At 44.6% G+C, this 22,900-nt stretch overlaps 1 protein-coding gene across 5 annotated transcripts; it reads right to left on the bottom strand.

Annotated features, from left to right (window-relative positions):
• Positions 1 to 1,948: 1,948 nt before the first annotated feature.
• LOC137304057 (2-hydroxyacylsphingosine 1-beta-galactosyltransferase-like) lies at positions 1,949 to 21,210 on the bottom strand. 5 transcript variants are annotated; one of them, XM_067972481.1, is made up of 8 exons: positions 21,000 to 21,210; positions 18,351 to 18,481; positions 13,089 to 13,241; positions 12,159 to 12,990; positions 5,561 to 5,700; positions 4,370 to 4,446; positions 2,761 to 2,980; positions 1,949 to 2,454 (listed from the first exon to the last, which is right to left on the bottom strand). In XM_067972481.1, exons 4-8 carry the CDS (start codon positions 12,987 to 12,989, stop codon positions 2,127 to 2,129), a joined length of 1,596 nt encoding a protein of 531 aa, XP_067828582.1. In that variant the 5' UTR covers position 12,990; positions 13,089 to 13,241; positions 18,351 to 18,481; positions 21,000 to 21,210; the 3' UTR covers positions 1,949 to 2,126. The 5 variants fall into 5 exon arrangements, with proteins under 5 accessions (XP_067828582.1, XP_067828581.1, XP_067828585.1 ...); XM_067972480.1 differs by lacking the exon at positions 21,000 to 21,210 and adding an exon at positions 20,693 to 20,764; XM_067972484.1 differs by lacking the exons at positions 13,089 to 13,241; positions 21,000 to 21,210 and adding an exon at positions 20,693 to 20,764.
• Positions 21,211 to 22,900: the final 1,690 nt, after the last annotated feature.

Below are 22,900 nucleotides of genomic sequence, written 5' to 3'. Positions count from 1 at the left end.
CTAGTAGAAAATCCCCCTTAATAGGCTGTGTCAAATTCAAATCTTGTTCTCCTCTCCACTTGTCCAAATAGACCTGCTTTGTAAATCAGATGCAACACTGTAAACAACTTTCTGCTCTGAAGTAATTTATTCTACTTTGTAAACTAATGTTCTTTGGTGTGTATAAGCAAAGTTTGACTTGAAATGAGCCTTCACCAAACAACATGTGATGTTCTGATTAGGGAATGGAATAGATATGAGAATTCGAATACCCTACAACAGTGGTTTTCAAACTTCATGTGGGGGAACTCCTGCAAATAGTGACACCCTTTCAATACTGACAGACCCCGCCCCGCAGACTCCTGCAAATATTGGCACATTCTCAGTGAATCCCTTCAAAAATTGACACTTGGAGGCACCCTCACCAAAACTCATTTTCAAAAAAAGCAGTGCAGAAAACAACAACAGTACAGATCATGTGGTACTTACACTGGAGCCCCCTTTTTTTTCTTCAACTCCTAATTTTCTCTTCTGCCCGCTTCCTTCTTGGGGTATGGTTCCAGAGCTGAGGTATGAGGCGCCATTATTTGTGTGAGCCTTGCTGGTGAATGTGACAGGTTATCTGACTGCAGGAGATATCTGGCCAAACCTGATGCTGCCCATGCACACCAACTTTCAGCACAGGTAACAATAACAATCGGGAGCAGGAATCCTGGTTGATTTTCATGTTCCTAATCTTGAGTCACTATAGTTGTGCACATTTCAGTGGTGTTACATAGGAACAGGAGTAGGCCATTCAGGCCCCTCGAGCCTGTTCCACTATTGAATTAGATCATAGCTGATCTGTACCTCAACTCCATTTATAGGGCTGATGGTGTAATCAAAAAACTGATTGAATTGCTTTCCTACTTTAATGTTATAACCTAATATTATACTGTTAACTTTGGTCTAGTTGGTTTGTGAAGTGCATGCAGCACTGGTGCTGACAGCAGCCACGACGTCAGTATGCGGCAGAGGAGCTTATTCACGGCTGGCAAAGGAAGGCAGGCTCGGCAAGCTGAGCTTGGAAAGGAAAGGTTGGCTTGTCACGAAAATATAGGTAGTAAAGACAATGTAAACTAGGTTGGGGAGAAAGTAGATTAGGTGGGTACGACGAGGCAATTACACAAGGGGAGCAGGTAGAACAAGGTACGTTGTGGTAAGTTAGACATAGCAAGTTGGGTTATTCAAGGCTAGGTAAGTTAAGATCGATCTGATGGTTCGATAAAATTGATATGGTGGGTTAGGTTCGCTGAGGTGGGCAAGGCAGAATACCAGGGTTAGTCAGCAGTGTAGTCCATACAAGACAAAATGCTAGTCAAGACAATGGAGAGAAGGCTAGCCTATGCCCGGGAAGCTACGTTAGGCAAAGTAGGCTAGTTGAGATGGTGTAGGCAAGGTCAGAAAGATTAGGTACGATGTGTTATGCAAAATAAGATAAGGAAGGCAGATTACAGGAGGCAAAACAGGTTGCATTTGCGGAGTGATTATGGTCCTCGACTGACAACCCCAATATTGAGTTTAAATCCCACTATAGCAAGTTGTGAAACTGAATTGAATAAATCGGGTAAGTTGTGGGCTGACATTAGAAAAATAACCAAGAAAGCTGGTGGATTGTTGTAAAAACTGGTTCATTAATGTCCTTCAGGGAAGGGAGCCAGCCACCTCACTGGGCCTACGTGCAACTCTTAATGCCCTCTAACGTGGCCCAGCAAGCCGTTCGTAACATATTGCTTCAAGAGAAAAGTCACCACCACCACCTTCTCAAGGCAGTTAAGGAATGGGCAATAAATGGAGCCCTGTCAGCATCACTGAGAGCAGTAACAAACAAGGTTAGACGAGGAATAGTAAAGCAAGGCATGACAGATTAGACTAGACAAACATCTCAGCTTTATAAGTTATTATAAACTACGCACAAATTCCACACCAATTTATAAAGATATATATTTATTATTAAAAAAATCAATAGAAATAACATTCATGGCTTAAAACCTAACACGTTAACTTCAGGCTATCAAAATACTTCTGCAACTAAGTTTCCAATGCAAGAAACCCAGTTAGGTATCTGTTTCCCATTGTGATCAGACAAGATAAGACTGTGAAATGTATTACTTGCACTTTTTGCTCTCAATTACCATCTTTCTGTTTTGAAAGCCATTCTGAGTGTGGCTGCTTTTAACTTTTGGCAAAACGCTTCCTTTCATTTTTCTCACCACTTTGAAAGAGCAGTAACAAAGTAATGTTACACATACAATAAAAACAGCTACCACATCAAGCATGTAATACTGATAGAATGACATGTCGTACAGGGTAGGGCGCAGATGCGCCGCTCCATCATGCCGGAGAACGTAGTCTAGCCAGTAAGCTGTGCGGTTCACTGGGTGAAGTGGCTGGTCCTGGTGTAGTTTGGATAAATATATTGCCTGCTTCTTGTACCTGGTAATCAGAGCAAACTCATTTCAGCAAAACCATTTGTTTTTAATTTGTACTCAATGAGCACATTCTTATAGATGCTTGGGTTACAATACAAATATTGTGATCCTATACTGCCTCCATGAAAGCTGAATGATTTCAGTTGCTTTTGTACGATATGTGCAAGCCTTTGTCATTCGTTTATTGAGAAAGTAGCCACAATAGAGATAGTTTAGTGCGAGCAAATGACAAAAGAGCAGAGAAAGGAGATTGTGCATGACAGAATGAATGCAAAACATAGGTTTAGAAAGTCTGCTATTTGGTTCTTACCTAGTATCTGTGGTCACTGTGACAATGGCGCGATATATTTCCTCTTTAGTCATTGTGTTCCAGGACAGAAAAATCCCCATTCCTTTCGCATGGATTCTCGTCATGATATCATAATGGTCTCCGAAGAATGGAATCCCTACCACTGGTACGCCATGGTAGATGGATTCGTAGATGCCGTTCAAACCGCCATGGCTCAAAAATGCCTTTACATTTTGGTGACCTAAAACAAATGAGCCCCAAGTTAATAAATTTAAAATTGTCGTGCAATACCCTATTGAGAGAAAAGCTTAGTTTGACACAGATTGTAGTAATTACTTTCCATGTTACAAAGTATCACCGTTCTCGAAGATTAATGAAATTGTGTAGTTCAGCTCCAAAACACTGCTTGAGGTGACAATCATTTTCAGCTAGCTCACAGGTATTATGTCTCCCCTCCCCCCTATCTATATGCTACTGCCTCACACATATTGTGGAAATAAGATGCAGGGTAAATGGACAATCTTGATAGTTGTACAAGTCTTCCAACTCCACTTACCGAAACAATAGCTGACATGTGCCCATTAACAAGCCACTGGGTAACATGGAACATTTGGTCTGGAGAGAATTTCATCTTTTATTGTTCTACATCGTCACATTACTTGCAGTGAATGCCAGCAGCATGCTACATTGTTCAATTTTCATACCGTGTGTGTGATCACGCAAGTGGAACATCAACTGAATCATCAACTGAATCAAGATAACCAACCACAGACAGCTACAATCCTACATAATATCCCTCCTTAGTAAAGACAGAGCAATAATTACAGAACTGCCTTCCCACGGCTACCCTATAACATGGCGTGTCAGCAGTATGAAGAAAGAATAATTGGAGGCTACACAGTTGACTCAAAAACAACTTAAGCAAACCATTCGTATAAATATAATCAAAACTGTCAGAGGATTTAAGGCACTATATAAGTGGAAGTTATTATAGCTTGTTCTTGAACTACTGCATGTCAAGAACAAAACTGACACCAGCAAAAGGAAAAACTTGCCATAAAAGTAACAGTTTTGAATTCACTGTACCACAGACCATTACATTTTTGGGTTTTTAATGCTAGTTTCTTGGGTTCAGCATCACCGGCCACTCCTGTAAGTTGACCTCATGTCTGCTACCCCTCGGAGTGTACCTTTTCCTGCCTAATATCGAGGTAAATGATAACATTACCCATGAATAACAACAGAGGACCTTTACTCTACACTGGCTACAGGAAAATATTGTGTGCCATCGTGTGAATTCTCCTCTGTCTGAACAGCAATCTGGATAAAACAGTCTTACCAATTTGAGACACAGACTTTGAACCAGTAAGTGGTTCAGGCTTGAATCCCCTTGGATAAGCCCAGAGCCTCTCTCAGCATTCTTCAAAGGGCCCATCAAGGAACACGTTGCCCCATTACGAGCAGCAACCTCAACTGTCCCATCGTCCTTTGACCCAGCTGTGGGACAAATTTCGCCAACCTCCTTATCGTCCTGCTCACCCCAACCACCATTTCCCCCTTGGACTCTGCCTTTTGGAAGATGCTTATTTACCTAATCCTGGAATGTTGCTGCAAAGCTGTTGACACATACCTAACAAATCATTCTGCGGTATCCATTCCATCAGTTTTGTATTGTTCCCTAAACAACTTGGCTTTTTTCCAAAAAACCTAGAAGTTGAAAAAAAGAATGTGTTTAATGTCACGCAGTAGCTGTTATTATACTATCACTACAGTTATTTTCTTTAATTTGATGCTTGTTCAGAACGAATATCAACCAACATGCTCAGTTACTTGAAAGAGAAGATAAGACCCAAATCACTACCCCACCATTGAGAAGATGGACAGGTGACCTGCCGATGCTGCTCTCAATCAACTTCTTGGAAAGTGTGCGAGCCGTGCAGGCTGAACCGTCTTCTGACTTTGCCTTCTTTCACTTTGGGAAAGTGACCGCCCCTTGAAAGGTTGATTGAAATCATGCCAGGAACTGCAGCCATGGTCCAGTTTCCCAATGCTCTCTGGTGTGGCCCACCAACTCTTCTGGCTAAATGTGACCTTTAAACTTTGCTGCAATGGGAACGTGATCATCGAACACAAAAGAAATGTTTGAAGGGTTTCTCTAGGGTAAAACTGCTCTCCGGTTTCCTTCCCCAGTTTCCCACTGTGCGGCCAACTGTGGCTGAGAGGAGTGAGAACCAACTATGCAGCTCTGAGCCAGGCACTTGGAGATGTAAAATGGTGGACAGAAGAGGACTTTCTCTTTGTTTTCCTTCCCTTGCCATGGAGAACAACCACCTCCCGACAGTTTGGCGTCCAAGAGTGGCTTCCCACCACAGCATGTTTTCTTTATTTGTCATCCAGACGTGGATGATGCTGGCAAGGCTGCATTTATTGCCCTGAGAAGGCGGTGGTGGGCCTTCTCCGTGAACCGCTGCAGTCCTCGAGGTAATGATTCTCCCACAATGGTATTAGGTGGGGAATTTCAGGATAGTGACCCAGCAACAGTGAAGGAACAGAGTTGTAAGTCCAAATCAGGATGGTGTGTGAGTTGGGGGCGAACTTGCCAGAGATGATATATCCATGAAATCGCTGCTTTGCCCCTTCTCAGTAGTAGAGGTTGCAGGGAAGGGAGGTGCTGTAGACTATATTGGCAAACGTTGGGTATGCCAATGCAGAATAAAACTTTTCCGCCTGGTCATTTGAAGTTTACTGTACACTCTGTGTACTCGGGTAAAACATTCTTTGAAGTTTCGCACTTTGAACGACTTAATAAAGCTCTACCTACCTCCAGAGGACTTTCTGAGGTAAACGAGCAAAGGCTGCTGCTAGTTTTTCTGTTAAATCATCTGAAAGATATTTGACTCCAGCACCAAATGACGCCACCACAACGCCATTGGGTGCATCTTCCACCCAAGTAGCTAGGTCCTTAAAACAAAAAGGCGAATTAGAAGGATGATTTTAGATACCAACAACCAGTCTCCATCCACAGTTTTATTACACCGTTGCCATAAGAAGTGGACTTCCCCTCCCCTTAAAAAGAACACCTGTCGATCTTATTTTGAGGAACACTAAGAGGGAGAAATTGGTCCCTTTTCAAGGAAACCAGCGCAAAGTGGGGGCACACTTCGAATGTGCACCTGCGGACGTAGGCCCGAGGCTCACTGAAAATTGGGGTCTCGGGGCTTCATCGACACAAAACCGGCAAGTTGCGGTCGCCAATCGGTTGCCCCGATGCATCTCGCCAGTCAGCGCCCTGGAAAATTCAGCCGGCCCCAACACACAGCCGACCCATAGGTGAGTCCCGGAGGGTGGAAGGGGTGGGGGAGGAGCGAGCCTGGGCTGGCAGTGGCCCGCGGTATCGCTCTGGAGCCAGGTGGTGCACTCCTGTTCCTCCTGACTCTACATTAATGTATAAGTTTAAAAAAAAAACGTACTTCCCTTTTCTCAGCAGCCTCCTGCGATCCCTTTAAGGACCACTGGCTAAGCCGCTGTAGACCTGGAGAAACTGAGTGGAGTATGAATGGCCCAGTTAACATCACTTGTGGGTAGCAGGGGGTCTGAGAACAGGCATCAGGCCCCAGATAGCATAGTCAAGGCTCCTAACGCCTGTATCAGGCAGGAAACCCCAGGCACTTGGGGGTCACAACCGGGAGAGGTCAGGCGTGCCCATAAAGGATCCCCCTCCCATGCACATTTCTCACCCCATAAACAGGCATGGCATGGCCCAATTTATTCCCCTAAATTCCTTCCTCTACTTTCCTGAAAAAAAAAGCAACACTGTAAATATTCCTTTACCCTCTCAACAGAATATGGTTCCAGCTTCCCTTTTAAGGATATTAAATGCCCCCAAAATCAACTAGCTTCTCTGGGAGTCTCTTCCATCCATCAAGCACCTTGTGGGGGCAACACAGTTTTTTTTTTCTGATTTCCAGTTTTGTTCAAGGCCTGTGAATTTTGTACTTGTGTCCTTTGCTCACTGTCCAAGTTAAATAACTGGCTTTAACCTTATCTATACTTTGGAGCATAGCCAAGATCAAAGTGGTGTGAGACAACCTTGGGGAGGTAGTCTCAGATAGCTCGGGTCTTACACTGGCTGTAATATAACTACAGTCTGTGCAAAGCAAGCTTTGAATAAATTAAAATCATATTTCCTTTACCTCTATAAACCTCTGTTTACGACACTAGTGGTCCTTATAACTAAATCACCGTGCAATCAGTTTAAAATGCGGTTTCAATTTGATTATGAAGCTTTCGTGCAGGCCACGAGATCACCTTTATGTTTTTAATAGTTAGCTGGAAGTACAGCCAGGGCCGGAGTTAGAATTCTGGGCCCCTCCGCACCTCCCCTCCCCCGCACAACACCCCCTCCCCTCCCCCGCACAACACCCCCTCCCCCCACGATCCCCATTGAAGCACAAATGCGGACTGCACCAGGAAGTGTCAGAATTTGTACTGTAATGAATCTGCTGACTCTACCTCGCCCCCTTCTGCCAGTATTTTTAAGTGCCAGTATGTTTCGATCCAGCGGTTGGTTGTGCGCAGTTTTGGTTATGGTGAGTTTTATGGAGGGGGGGGGCCATATTTGGCCCTTGGGCCTGTGCGTTAATCCAACCTCCTGAACACAGCTCAGAATATCCATTTCAGTGCTGTTCAGCTTTTGGTTCGGACAGCTCTGAAAAGGCATTCGCGGACGTTTGCACAGTGCTGCTTCCGTCCCCACAAAATTGCCAGATGTGCAGAGCTAGCAGTATAATTCCTTGCTGCCACCTTGCACTGCTCGCTAACCAAGAGCTGTTCACCAATGGTCTCTAAAAGGCTGCATCAATTTCCCTTCTCCTTATATTAAAATGTGGGTGACATGGTATATTTTTCACACAGGGATCGATAAATATAGGAATAAACTACAAACACTCTCTTTATTTCTGCTTAAGGACGCTGATGGTCAGTACAACACGCTTGGAGACTGAATCTTTGTGGCTTGCTCTGACATCAGAATGATGCGCACACAAAATTTTCCATTCATTTTACACCTTCGGCATCACATGACCGTTTTAATTATCCACTCTCACTATTATCCATCCATCACTGCTCACTTCAAATTGCCTGCTCTCTGTGTTGGCCAATGTGTGACACGTAAGCAATTACTTTACTTTCAGGAAGGCGGAAGTGTTGGAAAAGGTGCTGGAAATAGCCCCGGATTTAACCGAGGAATCTAATGCCGACTCACTGCAGCCCCATCCCCGGCAAACAGTAGCACCGGGAGATAGTCGCAGCCTATGAGAGAGCGACAGAGCTTGTTCCTGATCCGCACAATCAGCTTGATGTCATCTGTGCCTCAACAAGCAGGGACCTGGAACCGTAGAGACACAAACAGCTTCTGCTGGTTTATTTTAGTATCCGACAATCCAAAACGGTTTTCAGTATATAAATACAGATAAGGAAAGTAAGATATTCAGTGAAAGGAAATTTGTTTCTTTTTTAAGGGCAGCTGGGCATTGTACAAATGTGATCTGATATCAGTGTTCTCCCAGGATTTCTGTATGAACAATGAGTACACCGTGGAGAGTGGTCATTTTATATTCACATATGAAGCATAGCTGCTGAGGACTCAAGTTATAAGCAGAAATTAAAATCATATTCAGTTCTATTTGCAACTCCAATGAAATCTTATAATTAAATCGCTGTAGAATCAGTTTTAAGTACAAGTCCAGAGTCAGCTTCAACACTGCCCTGTTATGAAATGTAAATTGTCTCTCATCTCTCTGGAAACAACCCAGGCACCACCTTGAAACTGTACAAGGGTTAACCTGACAAGGCCGTTCCCCCTCCTTCAATTGCTGCTGCTTATCTCATCAGTGAGTCACTTAACTGGTAGGAGTGAGCAACTCTGTGATTCAGACTAAACGCTAAAAAAAAAACCATTAAAACATATTTTCTAATTTGTCTGCGCCTTCTGCCTGGACAGAGTGCCCACTCTTAACCACTTGAATCCATACTGCGGGCCTTGACTACATTACAGCTACTGCACTGATTGTCTGGAAACAGGAAAAGGAGCCATTGCCCACACACTGTGCCAGCTCTCTGCTGGGTAAATAGTACCAGTGTGTTGGCTGGCTGGTTGGTTGGCATAGCAACTGCTATAAAAATGTTATATATATATATAGTCAGGAATATATATTTTTTAAATGTGTTAATCCAAAGAATCACAAGGAAAATGAAAGCCCTTGCTGCTCAAAGTTGGACAGATATTCATTTTGATTGGTATGGATTATTGTGCAATAATTCACATACGTCTCTCAAAAATCAAAGCATTGAAAAGAAGTTGGGATCGTGGGAGAATGCTCTACCTTGTTCAGGTCTAACTTTAGTTTAATGTCCTTGATGCTCCATGTAATGGGCGACAAGCTTTAATTGTAATTAACAGCCTCCCTTATAAGAACATAAGAAATAGGAGCAGGAGTAGGCCATACGGCCCCTCGAGCCTGCTCCGCCATTCAATCAGATCATGGCTGATCTTTGACCTCAACTCCACTTTCTTGCACAATCCCCATAGCCCTTGATTTCCCCTAGAGTCCAAAAATCTATCTTTCTCGGCCTTGAATATACTCAAAGACTCAGCATCAACAGCCTCTGAGGTAGACAATTCCAAAGATTCACAACCCTCTGAGTGAAGAAATTCCTCCTCAACTCAGTCCTAAATGGCCGACCCCTTATCTTGCGACTGTGCCCCCTAGTTCTAGACTCTCCAGCCAGGGGAAACAACCTCTCAGCATTTACCCTGCAAAACCCCTTGAGATTCTTATATGTTTCAATGAGATCACCTCTCATTCTTCTAAACTCCAGAGAGTATGGGCCCATTCTACCCAACCTCTCCTCATAGGACAACCCTCTCATCCCAGGAATTAATCTAGTGAACCTTCGCAAGTATATCCTTCCCTTGATAAGGAGACCAAAACTGTATGCAGTACTCCTCTTACCAAAGCCCTGTATAATTGTCGTAAGACTTCCTTACTCTTGTACTCCAACCCCCTCCAACTCACAGCAGTGTTTTTAGAACTTGTCTGTGTGGAAGACCCCATGCCAATATTGACACACCCCCCGAGGACCCCCTCCCACTGTTGATACAATCCAGGGAAGCTCCTGTCCTAACTTTCGATGTGTGTTACCCAAAAAAAAAGCAGTGGTATCATTGCAGAAAACAATTTTTATTCAGCAACAGGAATAATGGGCTAACAACCATCCAATTCCTTATTAAAAGAACATCTGGGACCCTGCTTCAACAATGGCTCATGGCAGAGAATTCCATATTCTGTTTAAAGACGTTTTTTTTTCTAATTTCCCCTTTAATTCTTTTGGTGCCCTCTCGTAACCTTCTCACCAACCAGTGGAAACAATCTATCTGCAGTCCTCCAATCTATTTGCAGTTCTGACGAAAGATCATGGACCTGAAACATTAACTCTGTTTCTCTCTGCACAGATGCTGCCTCACTTGCTGAGTATTTCCAGCATTTTCTGTTCTTATTTCAGATTTCCAGCATCTGCAGCATTTTGCTTTTGAAACAATCTATCACTACTTGCCTTATCGTAACCCTTCATAATTCTATTTACATGGGTAAGATGGGTATAGAGGGGTATGGGCCAAGTGCAGGCAATTGGGACTAGCTTAGTGGTATAAACTGGGCGACATGGACATGTTGGGCCGAGGGGCCTGTTTCCATGTGGTAAACTTCTATGATTCTATGATAATCTTGAAGACCTCTATCAGGTCACCCCTTACCCTTCTCGACTCCAATGGGAAAAATCCAAACTTCTCAAGTCTCCCTCATCCATGGTAACATCTCAGTGAATCTACGCCTTATCTTTCTCGTTATTTTCACGGTCTTCCTATAAACTGCACCCAACACCCCATCTATGGCCTGAAGTTTTTGCACAAGCTCAGCATTACTCCCTTGCTTTTGTACTCTGTGGCTCGATAAAAAAACAAAGATTCTACTTTTTAACGGCCTTATCTATTTGCAGGGCCACTTTTAATGATCTGTATTCTCTTCCGCACCAAGGTCCCTCTGCTCCTCTACCCCATCTCACTATACAAGACATGTTTCCTTTCCCTTATTTCCAAAATGTATTACTTTACATTTTTCTACATTGACCTGCATCTGCCTATCTATGTCCTCCTGCCCTGCAATCTTTCACACACCTGTTTCATGCCCCTTCAATGTAGTACATTTTAATGTTGTTCCTTCCATTCCCAAGTCCTGATCTAGTAAATGAGAGCATCCCTAATACAAACCCCTGTGAACACCACCTCCCCCTTTTTGTGGCTTTTTTTCACTCGCAATACTGGTTTTAAACACTCTGCAAAGTAGTTCAATCTAAACACTCTCTACACCGTCCCTTTTCCACTTGAGCCCCTGTCCCCCGGTTCTAGAGTTTGTGGCAATTGTGAACAGATCAAGGTTCAGTGTATCTATTCCCTCGAGGATCTTCAGTGTTTGAATCCCATCAGAGCCTTCTCCAGAGTAAACAATCCCAGGCTCCTCATCTCAAGATCCGGTGAGCTTTCTTCACTGCTCACTTTACAGCCTTCAGGCCTTACCATTGATTGTAATCATTTTCTCTCAGATATTCTGTAACCATTTACGCCTCGTCTGGACCCATCTTTTGTTTCAATATTTGTCCCATTATCACTCCCTTTTGCCTTGCACCTTCATCACTTTTGTCATTTAATCACTCCTGCCCTCCACCCTATCCAGATCTCTCCCTTTTGTTCTTTCTCAGCTCCCTTTTCTCTGGCTCTGCACTTGCTTAAAAGCTGCTCATCTCTTATCACCTCGACCTGAAACATTAACTCTGTTTCTCTGAGCGTTATTGGCATTTTCTGTTTTATTTTCAGATTACCAGCATCCGCGGTATTTTGCTTTTGTTTATTTTTCCACTTTTTTTTAACCCTTCCCTAGTCTCATTGTAAGGAATCTTACAACACCAGGTTATAGTCCAACAGTTTTATTTGAAAATCACAAGCTTTCGGAGCTTACCTCCTTCGTCAGGTGACCGAAGGAGGAAAGCTCCGAAAGCTTGTGATTTTCAAATAAAACTGTTGGACTATAACCTGGTGTTGTAAGATTCCTTACATTTGTCCACCCCAGTCCATCACCGGCATCTCCACATCATAGTCTCATTTGTCCACATCATTTGCCACTCATTAACCCTCCTTTCCAGATCCCTTTGCATTTGGTTTAGCTCTTCCCCATTATTTGAAGCTACCCCTAATTTGGCTCCATCTGCAAACTTAAATATTTGAGGTAGATTTTCATGTCTCTTTCTTACTTGGATAGTTGCAATGGAAGGATACTTTTGGTTAAAGGCTGAATTGGATGACTTACCTCCGGCAATGGATTTGCAGGCCTCGTGAGGATTCCTCCCACAAAAACAATGGTAGGTAGACTAGGTCTGGGAAATTCCAGAGCTACATCAGTGCAGAGAAGAAACATGCTGGAGCCCTGGACTATCTCCATCATGGATCTGGAGGGCTTCACATTGCGTTTCTTCAGAATTGCATCATACTTTGGAAGGATGGCACACCTGGTGCCTATCCTGCTGACAATGTAAATCAGACTGTTCCAAGCTCGCTCCAAGAGGTTCATCCGATCGGTCATCAGGGAGTTAAATTCTGGAACGTAAGAAACTGGTGAAGGAGCTCCGAGCTCTGCCGGGAACCACAGCCCAGTGGAGAATATAACGTGTTTTACACCCAGGATTTCAGCATATACAAAACCACACATTTCATTGGGGTCAACCAACAGCAGATCAAATTTTTCTTCCCTCAGCCGCTTTTCTAAGTCTTGATTGCCCACCATCTGGTCACAGTTGGCAGCGTAATTATCCAAAATGCCAAAGAGTTCCAGCGAGGTTAACTTCCCCGAGAAGATATTCTTCATTTTCTCCTGCAGGAAGTCGTCTGCAGTTTGCGTGGTGAACATACCAGGATATTGCTGAAGTCTGTAGTGAGGAGATTCCTCAATTTCTCGGCCTCTCGATGCCACGATGACGACCTCATGCCCCTGACCGTGTAATGCCTTTGCCAGTGTTTTAAATATGAGCAAATGACTTTCAAACATGATTGGCGGGATTATCATTATTTTAGCAGCTATGGAAGACTGCAAGATGGTCAAAGTCAATATGAAGAGTAAAAGAGTGAAGAACAATAGTTTCATTCTGAAAAAAAAAACAATATTTTATACCACTGCAGATTGACTCTGCTACAAATAGTCAGCACAAAGGTTTGGCATTCATACTTGTATATTGAGATGTACCTGCTCCCTTCAACGACGAACTGTGTCACTTTGAACCGACAATTAATTCTAGATGGTCTGATTTTGGTGGGTATCTGCACATTTACTGTTGTCTCTTAGTCATCCCTTATATTCATTCATGTTTTAACTGCTCATCGGAGGTACCTCTTCTCCCTTCAGTGAGTGAAGAAACTGGCCTGTGATTAACACTCTCACATTCATGATGCCTCATTTATTGCCCATCCCTAGTTACCCTGAGATGGTGATGGGCCTCCTCTTTGACCTTGTGGTGATGGTACAGCCACGATGGTGAACCTGCTGTCACACGCTGGTGACACGAGAGTGAATTTTATGCTTTGGCACAACAGCGCGCAGCTCTCCATCCATTAAAATTAACGGTTGAAAAACAGGAACTGGGGAGCACTAGGAGCAGAAATCTTACCCTGCAGTTCCACGTTTGCTGCCACTGATGTTGCACCAACTGGTCTCAGAGTGGTAGCTGCAGTATTTCACACTAAGACCCACTCCTAGGAGTGAAAATATGTCCAATTTTTATCATATTTTGAATTATGAGTCTGCTTCCTCATTCAAGTAGTTGAGTGGAGACTGTAGGTGCTGGCAAATTACTTAACCTTAAGGGCGTCACGCTCGAGCCTAGTCTTGTCTTCAGCTGAAATATAAATATACACACATATACACACAGAAACTTGCCGTCCTTACCCAGTCTGGTCTATATGTGTCCCATACCAATGTGCCATAACTGCTCTCTGAAGTGGCCTAGCGAGCCACTCAGTTGTAGCAAACCACTACCAGTAATGCAAGAAGGTGGCCCACCATCACCACCTTCTCAGGGCAACTAAGGATGGGCAATAAATGCCAGCGATGCCCACATCCCAAGAAGGAATTTTTAAAAAGACACAACTATTCAAAGGCAGTTTTATATGCTGCAAACGAACAAAGCAAACTGATAATCGTTTGCTATTTGCCCCATGCACCAAGAACAGGGCTACAGCAGATATTATTGCTGTTGTCAGCACCAACTCCTACAGAGAATGTTGTACTACAGAACTCACGTGTATGTGTGGGTGTATTCCCTTGCATTACGTACCAAATTACTGCCTGTCTACTTGCAAGCAACAATTAACCGGTTTACACTGAAAGAGCTTGCTACATCGCTACATTGAAGTGAGGGAAGAGGGAGAGGAGAAAAATTCAAATATGAAATCAAAATTATTGCAACTAACAGGTGATTCTGCCGTCCAGCCCTCCCATCGGGCTGGGAAATCATGGGTGCATCACATCACAGAATATCCCTTAGAACACTCGGATCCTGGACCAACTAAATGGAATGGAAGGAAAGCTAAAAACAAAGGGAATCTCCTGTTATGGAGGATGTTTATTTCCACAAGGGATGGACAGACCAAAGGCTAGTGGCCATGGAATCATTTATGTCCACCCAAGAGTGCATGCAGGGTCTCGGTTTAACATCTCGTGAAAGACGGCACCTCTGACAGTGAAGCATTCCCTCGGCACTGCACTGGAGTGTCAGCCTAGATTATGTGCTCAAGGTTTGTAACCACAACCTTCTGACTCAGAGGTGGGAGTTCGACCACTGAGCCAAGAAGTAAGTTATAACAATTGAGAGAATTTAAGTGCTGAGGCTGTAGAAATTGCAGTGGTTCAAAACCTTGTTGTGGAGTGTTTGAATCAATCCCTTCTGTCTCAGCTGCACATTCCCACTGTGGATGGTGAAGGGGCTTCGTGAAGTTTCACAGGGTTAAAAACTCTTGACTCTGGGGGTGAGCACTTGCTTCTTTCGTTTCTAGAACCCTGAATGAAACCCGAAGCGATGGAAAAAAGATTTTCTGCAGTAAAATGCGGCGGGGTAAACTGTTAGCCTTGGCCAGATCTGGAGCAGCTCAGTTCCCAATGGGCACCGGCATTTTGAATCATAGAATCACAGAAAACTTACGGCACAGTAGGAGGCCATTTGGCCCATCGTGTCTGTGTGGCCGAAAATGAGCCATCCAGCCTAATCCCACTTTCCCATGTGATGAGGGTTTCTGCCTCTACCACCCTTTCAGGCAGTGAGTTCCAGACACCCACCACACTCTGGGTGAAAACATTTTTCCTCAGCTCCCCTCTAATCCTTCCCTGGATGGAGGGTTCAAGGTGAGATGAATGACGGCAGAGCAAGGGGGAAGGGGAGAATACAGGATTTGTGTGAGTAGCTCAAAGGGGAAGAGGTAAGGGTAGTGATGGGAGTGAGAGGATGGTAGGAGGGAGAATGGGTAGTTATAATGTGAAGGGTAGGGAACAAATGAGAGTGGGGGGGTGGGGGAGTACGAGTGATTGTGGAAGGGAGGGGTTGGGAGCTGCTGAGAGCCACATTTTGCCCCATTACTCCCACCCCAAATGCTCCTTTCCCCACTATACCAGACACCCACATGCTCCCACTAGGAAGGAACGAGAAAAAGGATAGTGAGAGAAGCAGATGACAGAGAGAAGCATAAAGAGTTAAGACAAGAGAGAGAAACGAAAGAGAGTGAAAAAGCAACACGAAAAGAGCAGAGGCAGGCAAGAGAAAGGCTACCTTCTCCTACTTGCCATGTGCAACGCCAAGGTAGATCAAATATTAATTTTTTGATGCTGGACGAAGGTCCAAGATAGTTACTCAAGATGTCCTAAAGTAATTTGTGCTTCAACAGCACTACAAGCCAGAAAATCTTCGATTTTCAGGTTGGACGCCATTGTGTGTCGACTGCCAGTCGATATTTGGTGTGACACCCTCCCCCAACAGAAAAGACAGAATAAAGGCAATTATATAATAAAAATCACAGCTCATGGGGCGGGGGTAGAAGAGGGTGCAACGACAAGGCAGTGGCCTCATCTCGGGCTTCAGGTGACAGTTTCGTTCTGTGAATTATGCCCCTAAGCCTCTTGATGACATTACTTCCTTAAACCACTCCCAATCACCTGGTAATTCCTACATAATCAATCCAGGTTTCCAACCCCCCCACCCCACCCCACCCAATCAATAATTTTAGGAAATGGTTTTATTCAATATTGAGGCAATTTTTTTGTATGTGCCAGTAGAATGGACATCGCCACCCGTGCAGTCCACTTAGTTAGTACACAGTAACCTTTATATCTCAACAATTACAGCTCCATTAGCCGCACGTTTATTGTGAAATTAATTGTAGATGATTATTGGGTCATTCTCAAAACAGTGGCAGTAGGTTTCAGCCCCATCAAACTGCACCATTGCAATAAAGGAGTTGGGTCCTTGTCCGCTATGCAAATGAGGGACATAACACCTGTTTTAGATCCCTTGGCAGAGATTGCTTTGTGTTGAGCGAAGCAAGAGCTGGAGATCAAGAGTCTTCAGTGGCCGCCAATGAAAGGTAAGATTTTTTTTTTAAATCTTAAAAAATTGTTCCTATGGAGCCAGGAGGAGCAGGAGTGCCCCCTCCCCTCCCTCCCCCCCCCCCGACGCAACAGTATCCCAAACGGCTCCCACCGCCCCCTCCACACACACCCCTCTCCCCCAACATTGCTGCTTCACCTTCCCCCTTCCTGGGACTTACCTGCGGCCGCTACGGCCTGAAATTCATCTTCAAAATGGGCGAGCTGCCTGTGGCAGCGCGCCAGGCGCCAGCAGCTTGTCCAGATAATGTTAATAAGGCCCGAGGCCTAATTTTGGGCGGGCCTAAGTTGGGCCTAGCACGGCACCCACTTCAGGCCTGAAAACGGGCCTAAAGGAATTTCTGCCCCGAAGAGACCAGGAAAGGACACACATCCCTGAATTAGGGGGTCTCTTTCCTTAGGTAACAAAAAATACAATTAATAAAGGGCATTGCCAAAGACCAATACTTCAATATTCAATCCAAAATTATACCTCAAATTATTTTCATATAGTCACAAACAAAAGAAAATGCATAATACATTTACTCTGCTAGGCGGACAAGTCCTGCTATTACTTATTGATTCGGACAATTACCAAACCCAGATGGCTGACCACATTTTAAAAGTAGACAGATTTACGAGTCATTCATTTCATTGCTGTTTGTGGGATCTTGCTGTGTGTAAAATGGCTGCCCGCTTACATTCAAGCCAGCGTAAATCTAGGTAACTCATTATATGTGAAGCACTTTCGGACACTTCTGATAAGGCACCACATAAATGCCAAGTTCTTTTATCTTTCCCAGTTTGCCACACGGAAAGTAAATTCTGCGACAATCTGCAGCTTTGCGTGAAATCAGAATCCCCAATTTTACTTGGCTAAACAGCGTAAGTTAGAGCATTTTGTTTGTAACTGGCCACCTGTGACCAAAAAAAAAGCAGCCAAAGGAATTTCAATGAATGGAACGTTTTCTTTTGTTTTTCAGTTATGTACATAAGGGGGCCACTAGTGTTTACTGACCTCTTACATACATGACTGGAAAACAAAGAAAAGGACGTTCAGTGAAACTCTCTTTTGGTCGGACACCAGCTACAACCGAAAAAAGCAGTCACGATAATCTGCAGGTTCCTGCTGTCTGTCTAACACAGAAAGTGACTAATTTGTTTAACGTCACAATTGTGGCCACCAATCTTTTCCTGCCTTTGAAATTCTATTGCTCAACTGCCTTGCAGTTAAAACTCGCAGGTCGCAAATTACCCGCCCAAACGCACAGCGGCTGAACTGCCCTTTTCATCTGTCTGGCTGTGGGACTCTTACCTGCTGGCTGTGTAGGCAGATCTGTAAAGCTTTTGTTGCTGCGTCCCCGTGGCTAAATCTGAAGCCTTTGAGGACGTGTGCTCCTCTAACAACCCAGCTTCACTTCCTATCTGATTGCTCCGCCCTCATTCACAACCAGTCCAACTGGAAAAACACGACCAGATGAGGTTCCGACACACCTTTGACATTGTTACCACACTGTCCTAGTTACAGCCAGCCATTTCCGGTTGGTTGCCAGCAACAACAGAATGATAACATTCCTCGGGGCACCGGGCTCTTTGAATTATTGACCCTTTTGCAATCAATATTTCAACAAACTTCTTGGTAACTTCAGGCTGTTTTCAGCCAAGCTGAATTGTGGCCAGCTGATCACCTGTCTTAAACTCTTCCGACAAAATCTGCAGGGCTACGGGGAAAGAGCGGGGGATTGGGACTAACTGGATTGCTCTTACAAAGAGCCGGCATGGGCTTGATGGGCCGAATGGCCTCCTTCTGTGCTGTAACCATTCTACGACAGATTTACAGTTGCCATTTTTACCCCCTTCTCCATCTAACCTCCTCACCTGAACGGGATCGACCTGTGCCGGGAGTACAGTTCCCTGTGTCAGCAGCTCTTTGTTTCTACATTGACCTGGTGGTATTCTTCATGTGAGCTTAGACCGCTGGTTTTCAATCCTTTCCGTGCGGAGGTCCCCTGCAAATATTGACACACTCCCATGAACCCACAATGCAAACTTACAAAAGACTGGGTCAGTAACCTGAAGGAAAGCATGATGTGGAGATGCCGGTGATGGACTGGGGTGGACAGATGTAAGGAGTCGTACAGCACCAGGTTATAGTCCAACAGCTTTATTTGAAATCAAAAGCTTTCGGAGCTTTCCTCCTTCGTCAGGTGAGTCACCTGACGAAGGAGGAAAGCTCCGAAAGCTTGTGATTTCAAATAAAGCTGTTGGGCTATAACCTGGTGTTGTACGACTCCCTACATCTGAAGGAAAGCAGTGCTGGAATTACAGAAAACTTGTTTCTTCTGGAACAGAAATAAGGAGTCAGAAAATACAAAAAAAGTGTAGAAATCTGATGGATTTGGGGCCCCACAGAATTCCCTTGCAACCCTTAGATTGAAAACCTGTGATCTAGAGAGTGTGAACAAACTATTCAACTGTGGGAAGTAACACAGCCAAACTCAATGCTGCCCTGATTCGCACAGTTTCAAACAGAGCTGCCTGAAAGTTGCCCGATCAGGAGTAGAAACTTTGAGCTATGTTTCTCGTCCCTAGGGGAATTGAGGCCACCCCTACCATTATCACCCAACTCAGCGCATACCAGGGATGTAACCAAGGACTTTGCCGGTCTGTATGGCTCATTATCACACCAAGAGGTACAGTTAGCCACTAAGTCATTAGGGGAACGTTACCTTAAGTGACAGCTTTGCAGCTGGCCGATCTTTGTGGCTACAAAGGTGTTAAACATCACCCACCGATGAAATGTATAGAAAGGAATTGATCACCAATCGCAAAGGGGGCTTTTCCCCTTCTCCTGAAGGCACTGACTGATGACCAATGTCTGGTGCCTTGCCCAGGCGCCCTCTCTTCATATTGTAAGTGTTGACTCATTATTTGAGCTGGGCAGGGAATAGAGGAGAAAATCACCCCTGATTCTGATCCTATCCTCACAGCTATGTGACCATGTGGATTAGGGAACCTGTCCTCTTACCCTCAATACACCAGGATCCCTCGTTGCACTTGTCCCTCCCAAGCCAGTTCAATGTGTGATGCTTCAGTCAGGGTGAGGGTGGTAACTCATTCATAGAAATATAGGAACAGGAGTAGGCCATTCAGCCCCTCGAACCTGTTCCGCCATTCAATGAGATCATGGCTGATCCGTATCTTAACTCCATTTACCCGCCTTGGCTCCATATCCCTTAATACCCTTCGCCAGCAAAAATCCCCAGGCTACTCTCAAGCAGCTGGCCATCGGCCTGGGAGCAAGACCTCCATTTCCCTTGGAACAGAGGCAGTGCCCAGGCAAACTAGGAAAGAGGGGAGAAACAGAATCTCTATCGAGATAGGACTCCACAAGAGGCCTCAACTAGGAATCAGGCTCAACACTGATGCCCTCCACAGGCAAATAGCCTGTCTAGACTCACACTTAAGGCCAACTAAGGGAAGGCACTGAAGGACTGCCACCACCATTTGCTGGGTCATGGGGAAAAAGCTGGGGAGTTCCTGGATAGCTTTTAAAGAGCCGGCACGGGCACGATGGGCCGAATGGCCTTCTATGCTGCAAGATTCTATGATTCTGGAATATGCCTTTGGAGAAAAAGGGGAAACAAAAGCTGGTCTGATTAACTGATATTTATCAATATGACATAAAGATTTGGACCTAGCACTGCACATTTTAGAGCAAATGTAAGGAGTCTTACAACACCAGGTTATAGTCCAACAGTTTTATTTGAAATCACAAGCTTTTGGAGCTTTCCTCCTTCGTCAGGTGAGTGTAGGATTCCATAAAGGCACAGCATATATAGTCAGAGAACAATGCCTGGTGATTACAGATAATCTTTCCAACTGCCCGTTATCACACCTCGGCAGAGAGATAATCACAGCAATCAAAGGAGTGGATGGTGTTCAGACAGGGAAACATGACATACAAGACTACTGAATACACAAGCGGTTAGAACACAAAGACAGAGAGAGAGAGAGAGACACCCGAAAGGCAAAGAGAGAGAATGACCAGTTGTATTAAAAACAGATAACTTTTTTTCGCTGGTGGGGTTACATGTAGCGTGACATGAACCCAAGATCCCGGTTGAGGCCATCCTCATGGGTGCGGAACTTGGCGGAACATTTTAGAGCATCACATTTGTCAGACAATATACTTCTGACTGACTGAAATCAGAACTTACCTCTCAAATCACCACATATCCGGTTGACTAAATGTGAACAAAATCAAAAGCAATTTGATTCAGTTGGTAAATGCTGATGAGGAACAATATCAAAAACCAGCTAACAAAATTATGAAAATAAATTTGTGCATTTAATTTGAGCCCCCGTTTTTATTTTTCAGCTAGCTGAAAATTTACTCTTGTAAAGAACTCAAACTATAATGCTTATTGTTATTCAGTAGCCTTTACAATGCTATAAACCCCAAGAGAGTGCTTTCCTGCAGAGGCCTACTTCTGTGTCAGGAGCCTGGGGCTAAATTTGCATTACTTGGTTAGAGCTTCAATTGCTGCGTTGGTTTTGTTGCCTTTCTTTTTCCTGCATTAGCCTTGGTTCTTGGCTGTAGTCCATGTCAATCACAGTGGGCCTCTTCATTCTTGATTGAGTGCAGTTTAAGACTGTCTTGTGGGTCTAACAAATACCGCCACATATTGGAGCTGGAACTAGGAGCATGTAACACCAGGATTTTCTGTACGATTGGCAAAAAGACTGACGATTCACAGGGTGTGGCAGAACTAGCTGTAGCTAAGCCCCAACTTCTTCATTTCTGTCCGGGGATGGAAAATTACTGATGGCACAAAGCCAGGAAGTCATTACAACACTAACAACTTGCATTTATATAGCGCCTTTAACGTAAAACGTCCCAAGCCACTTCAAAGAAGCATTATCAAACAAAATTTGACACTGAGCCACATAAGGGGATATTAGGATATTAGTAGGACATTAAGGGTAAATATTAATCTGTTTCTTCTCTATAGAAACATCAAAACGTGGGACTATCCCAATGCCTGAGTCACACTCTGCATCCTGTCTTATGAATGCTGTGCTGCTTTGATTCTTACTTCTAGCGTTAGGTCATTTTCAGGTGTTCATTGCTCCCTCTCCCGCCCCCAAGCAATTTAGCAATTGAACACAATACTGCACTTTTCCCTCATTCCATACATGACAAACACACACAAAATGGGGACAAAGAACATAAGAGATAGGAACAGGAGTAGGCCAAACGGCCCCTCGAGCCTGCTCCGTCACTCAATAGGATCATGGCTGATCTTCTACCTCAACTCCACTTTTCCCCCCCATCCCCATATCCCTTGATTCCCTTACTGTCCAAAAATCTATCTATCTCAGCCTTGAATATACTCAATGACTGAGCATCCACAGCCCGCAGTATCCAAAACAGGTATACCGTTTTGAATACTGTTGGGGGAGATGGCTCACCAGGGGAAGGTGGCAGTGGCCAGGTTCATGGCACCGTGGCTGGCTCTACTGCACAGGAGGGCAGGAAAAAGAGTGGCAGAGCTATAGTGATAGGGGACTCGATTGTAAGGGGAATAGACAGGCGTTTCTGCGGACGCAACCGAGACTCCAGGATGGTATGTTGCCTCCCTGGTGCAAGGGTCAAGGATGTCTCGGAGCGGCTGCAGGACATTCTGGAGGGGGAGGGTGAACAGCCAGTTGTCGTGGTGCATATAGGTACCAACGATATAGGTAAAAAACAGGATGAGGTCCTACAAGCTGAATTTAGGGAGTTAGGAGTTAAACTAAAGAGTAGGACCTCAAAGGTAGTAATCTCAGGATTGCTACCAGTGCCACGGGCAAGTCAGAGTAGGAATGACAGGATAGCTAAGATGAATACGTGGCTTGAGAGATGGTGCAAGAGGGAGGGATTCAAATTCCTGGGCCATTGGAACCGGTTCTGGGGGAGGTGGGACCAGTACAAATTGGACGGTCTGCATCTGGGCAGGACTGGAACCAATGTCCTAGGGGGAGTGTTTGCCAGTGCTGTTGGGGAGGGTTTAAACTAATGTGGCAAGGGGATGGGAACCGATGCAGGAAGTCAGTGGGAAATAAAGTGGTGACAGAAACAAAAGGCAGTAAGGGAGAGTGTACAGAACATGACCGGACAGATGGTCTGAGAAAGCAGGGCAAAGACCAAGGGAAGTCTAGATTAAACTGCATTTATTTCAATGCAAGAAGTCTGATGGGCAAGGCAGATGAACTCAGGGCATGGATGGGTACATGGGACTGGGATGTTATAGCTATTACTGAAACATGGCTAAGGGAGGGGCAGGACTGGCAGCTCAATGTTCCAGGGTACAGATGCTATAGGAAAGATAGAGCAGGAGGTAAGAGAGGAGGGGGAGTTGCGTTCTTGATTAGGGAGAACATCA

This window comes from Heptranchias perlo, chromosome 36 (genome assembly GCF_035084215.1).
Source record: "Heptranchias perlo isolate sHepPer1 chromosome 36, sHepPer1.hap1, whole genome shotgun sequence".
Classification (NCBI taxonomy): Eukaryota; Metazoa; Chordata; class Chondrichthyes; order Hexanchiformes; family Hexanchidae; genus Heptranchias; species Heptranchias perlo.
This window is presented reverse-complemented; position numbering and strand designations above follow the sequence as displayed.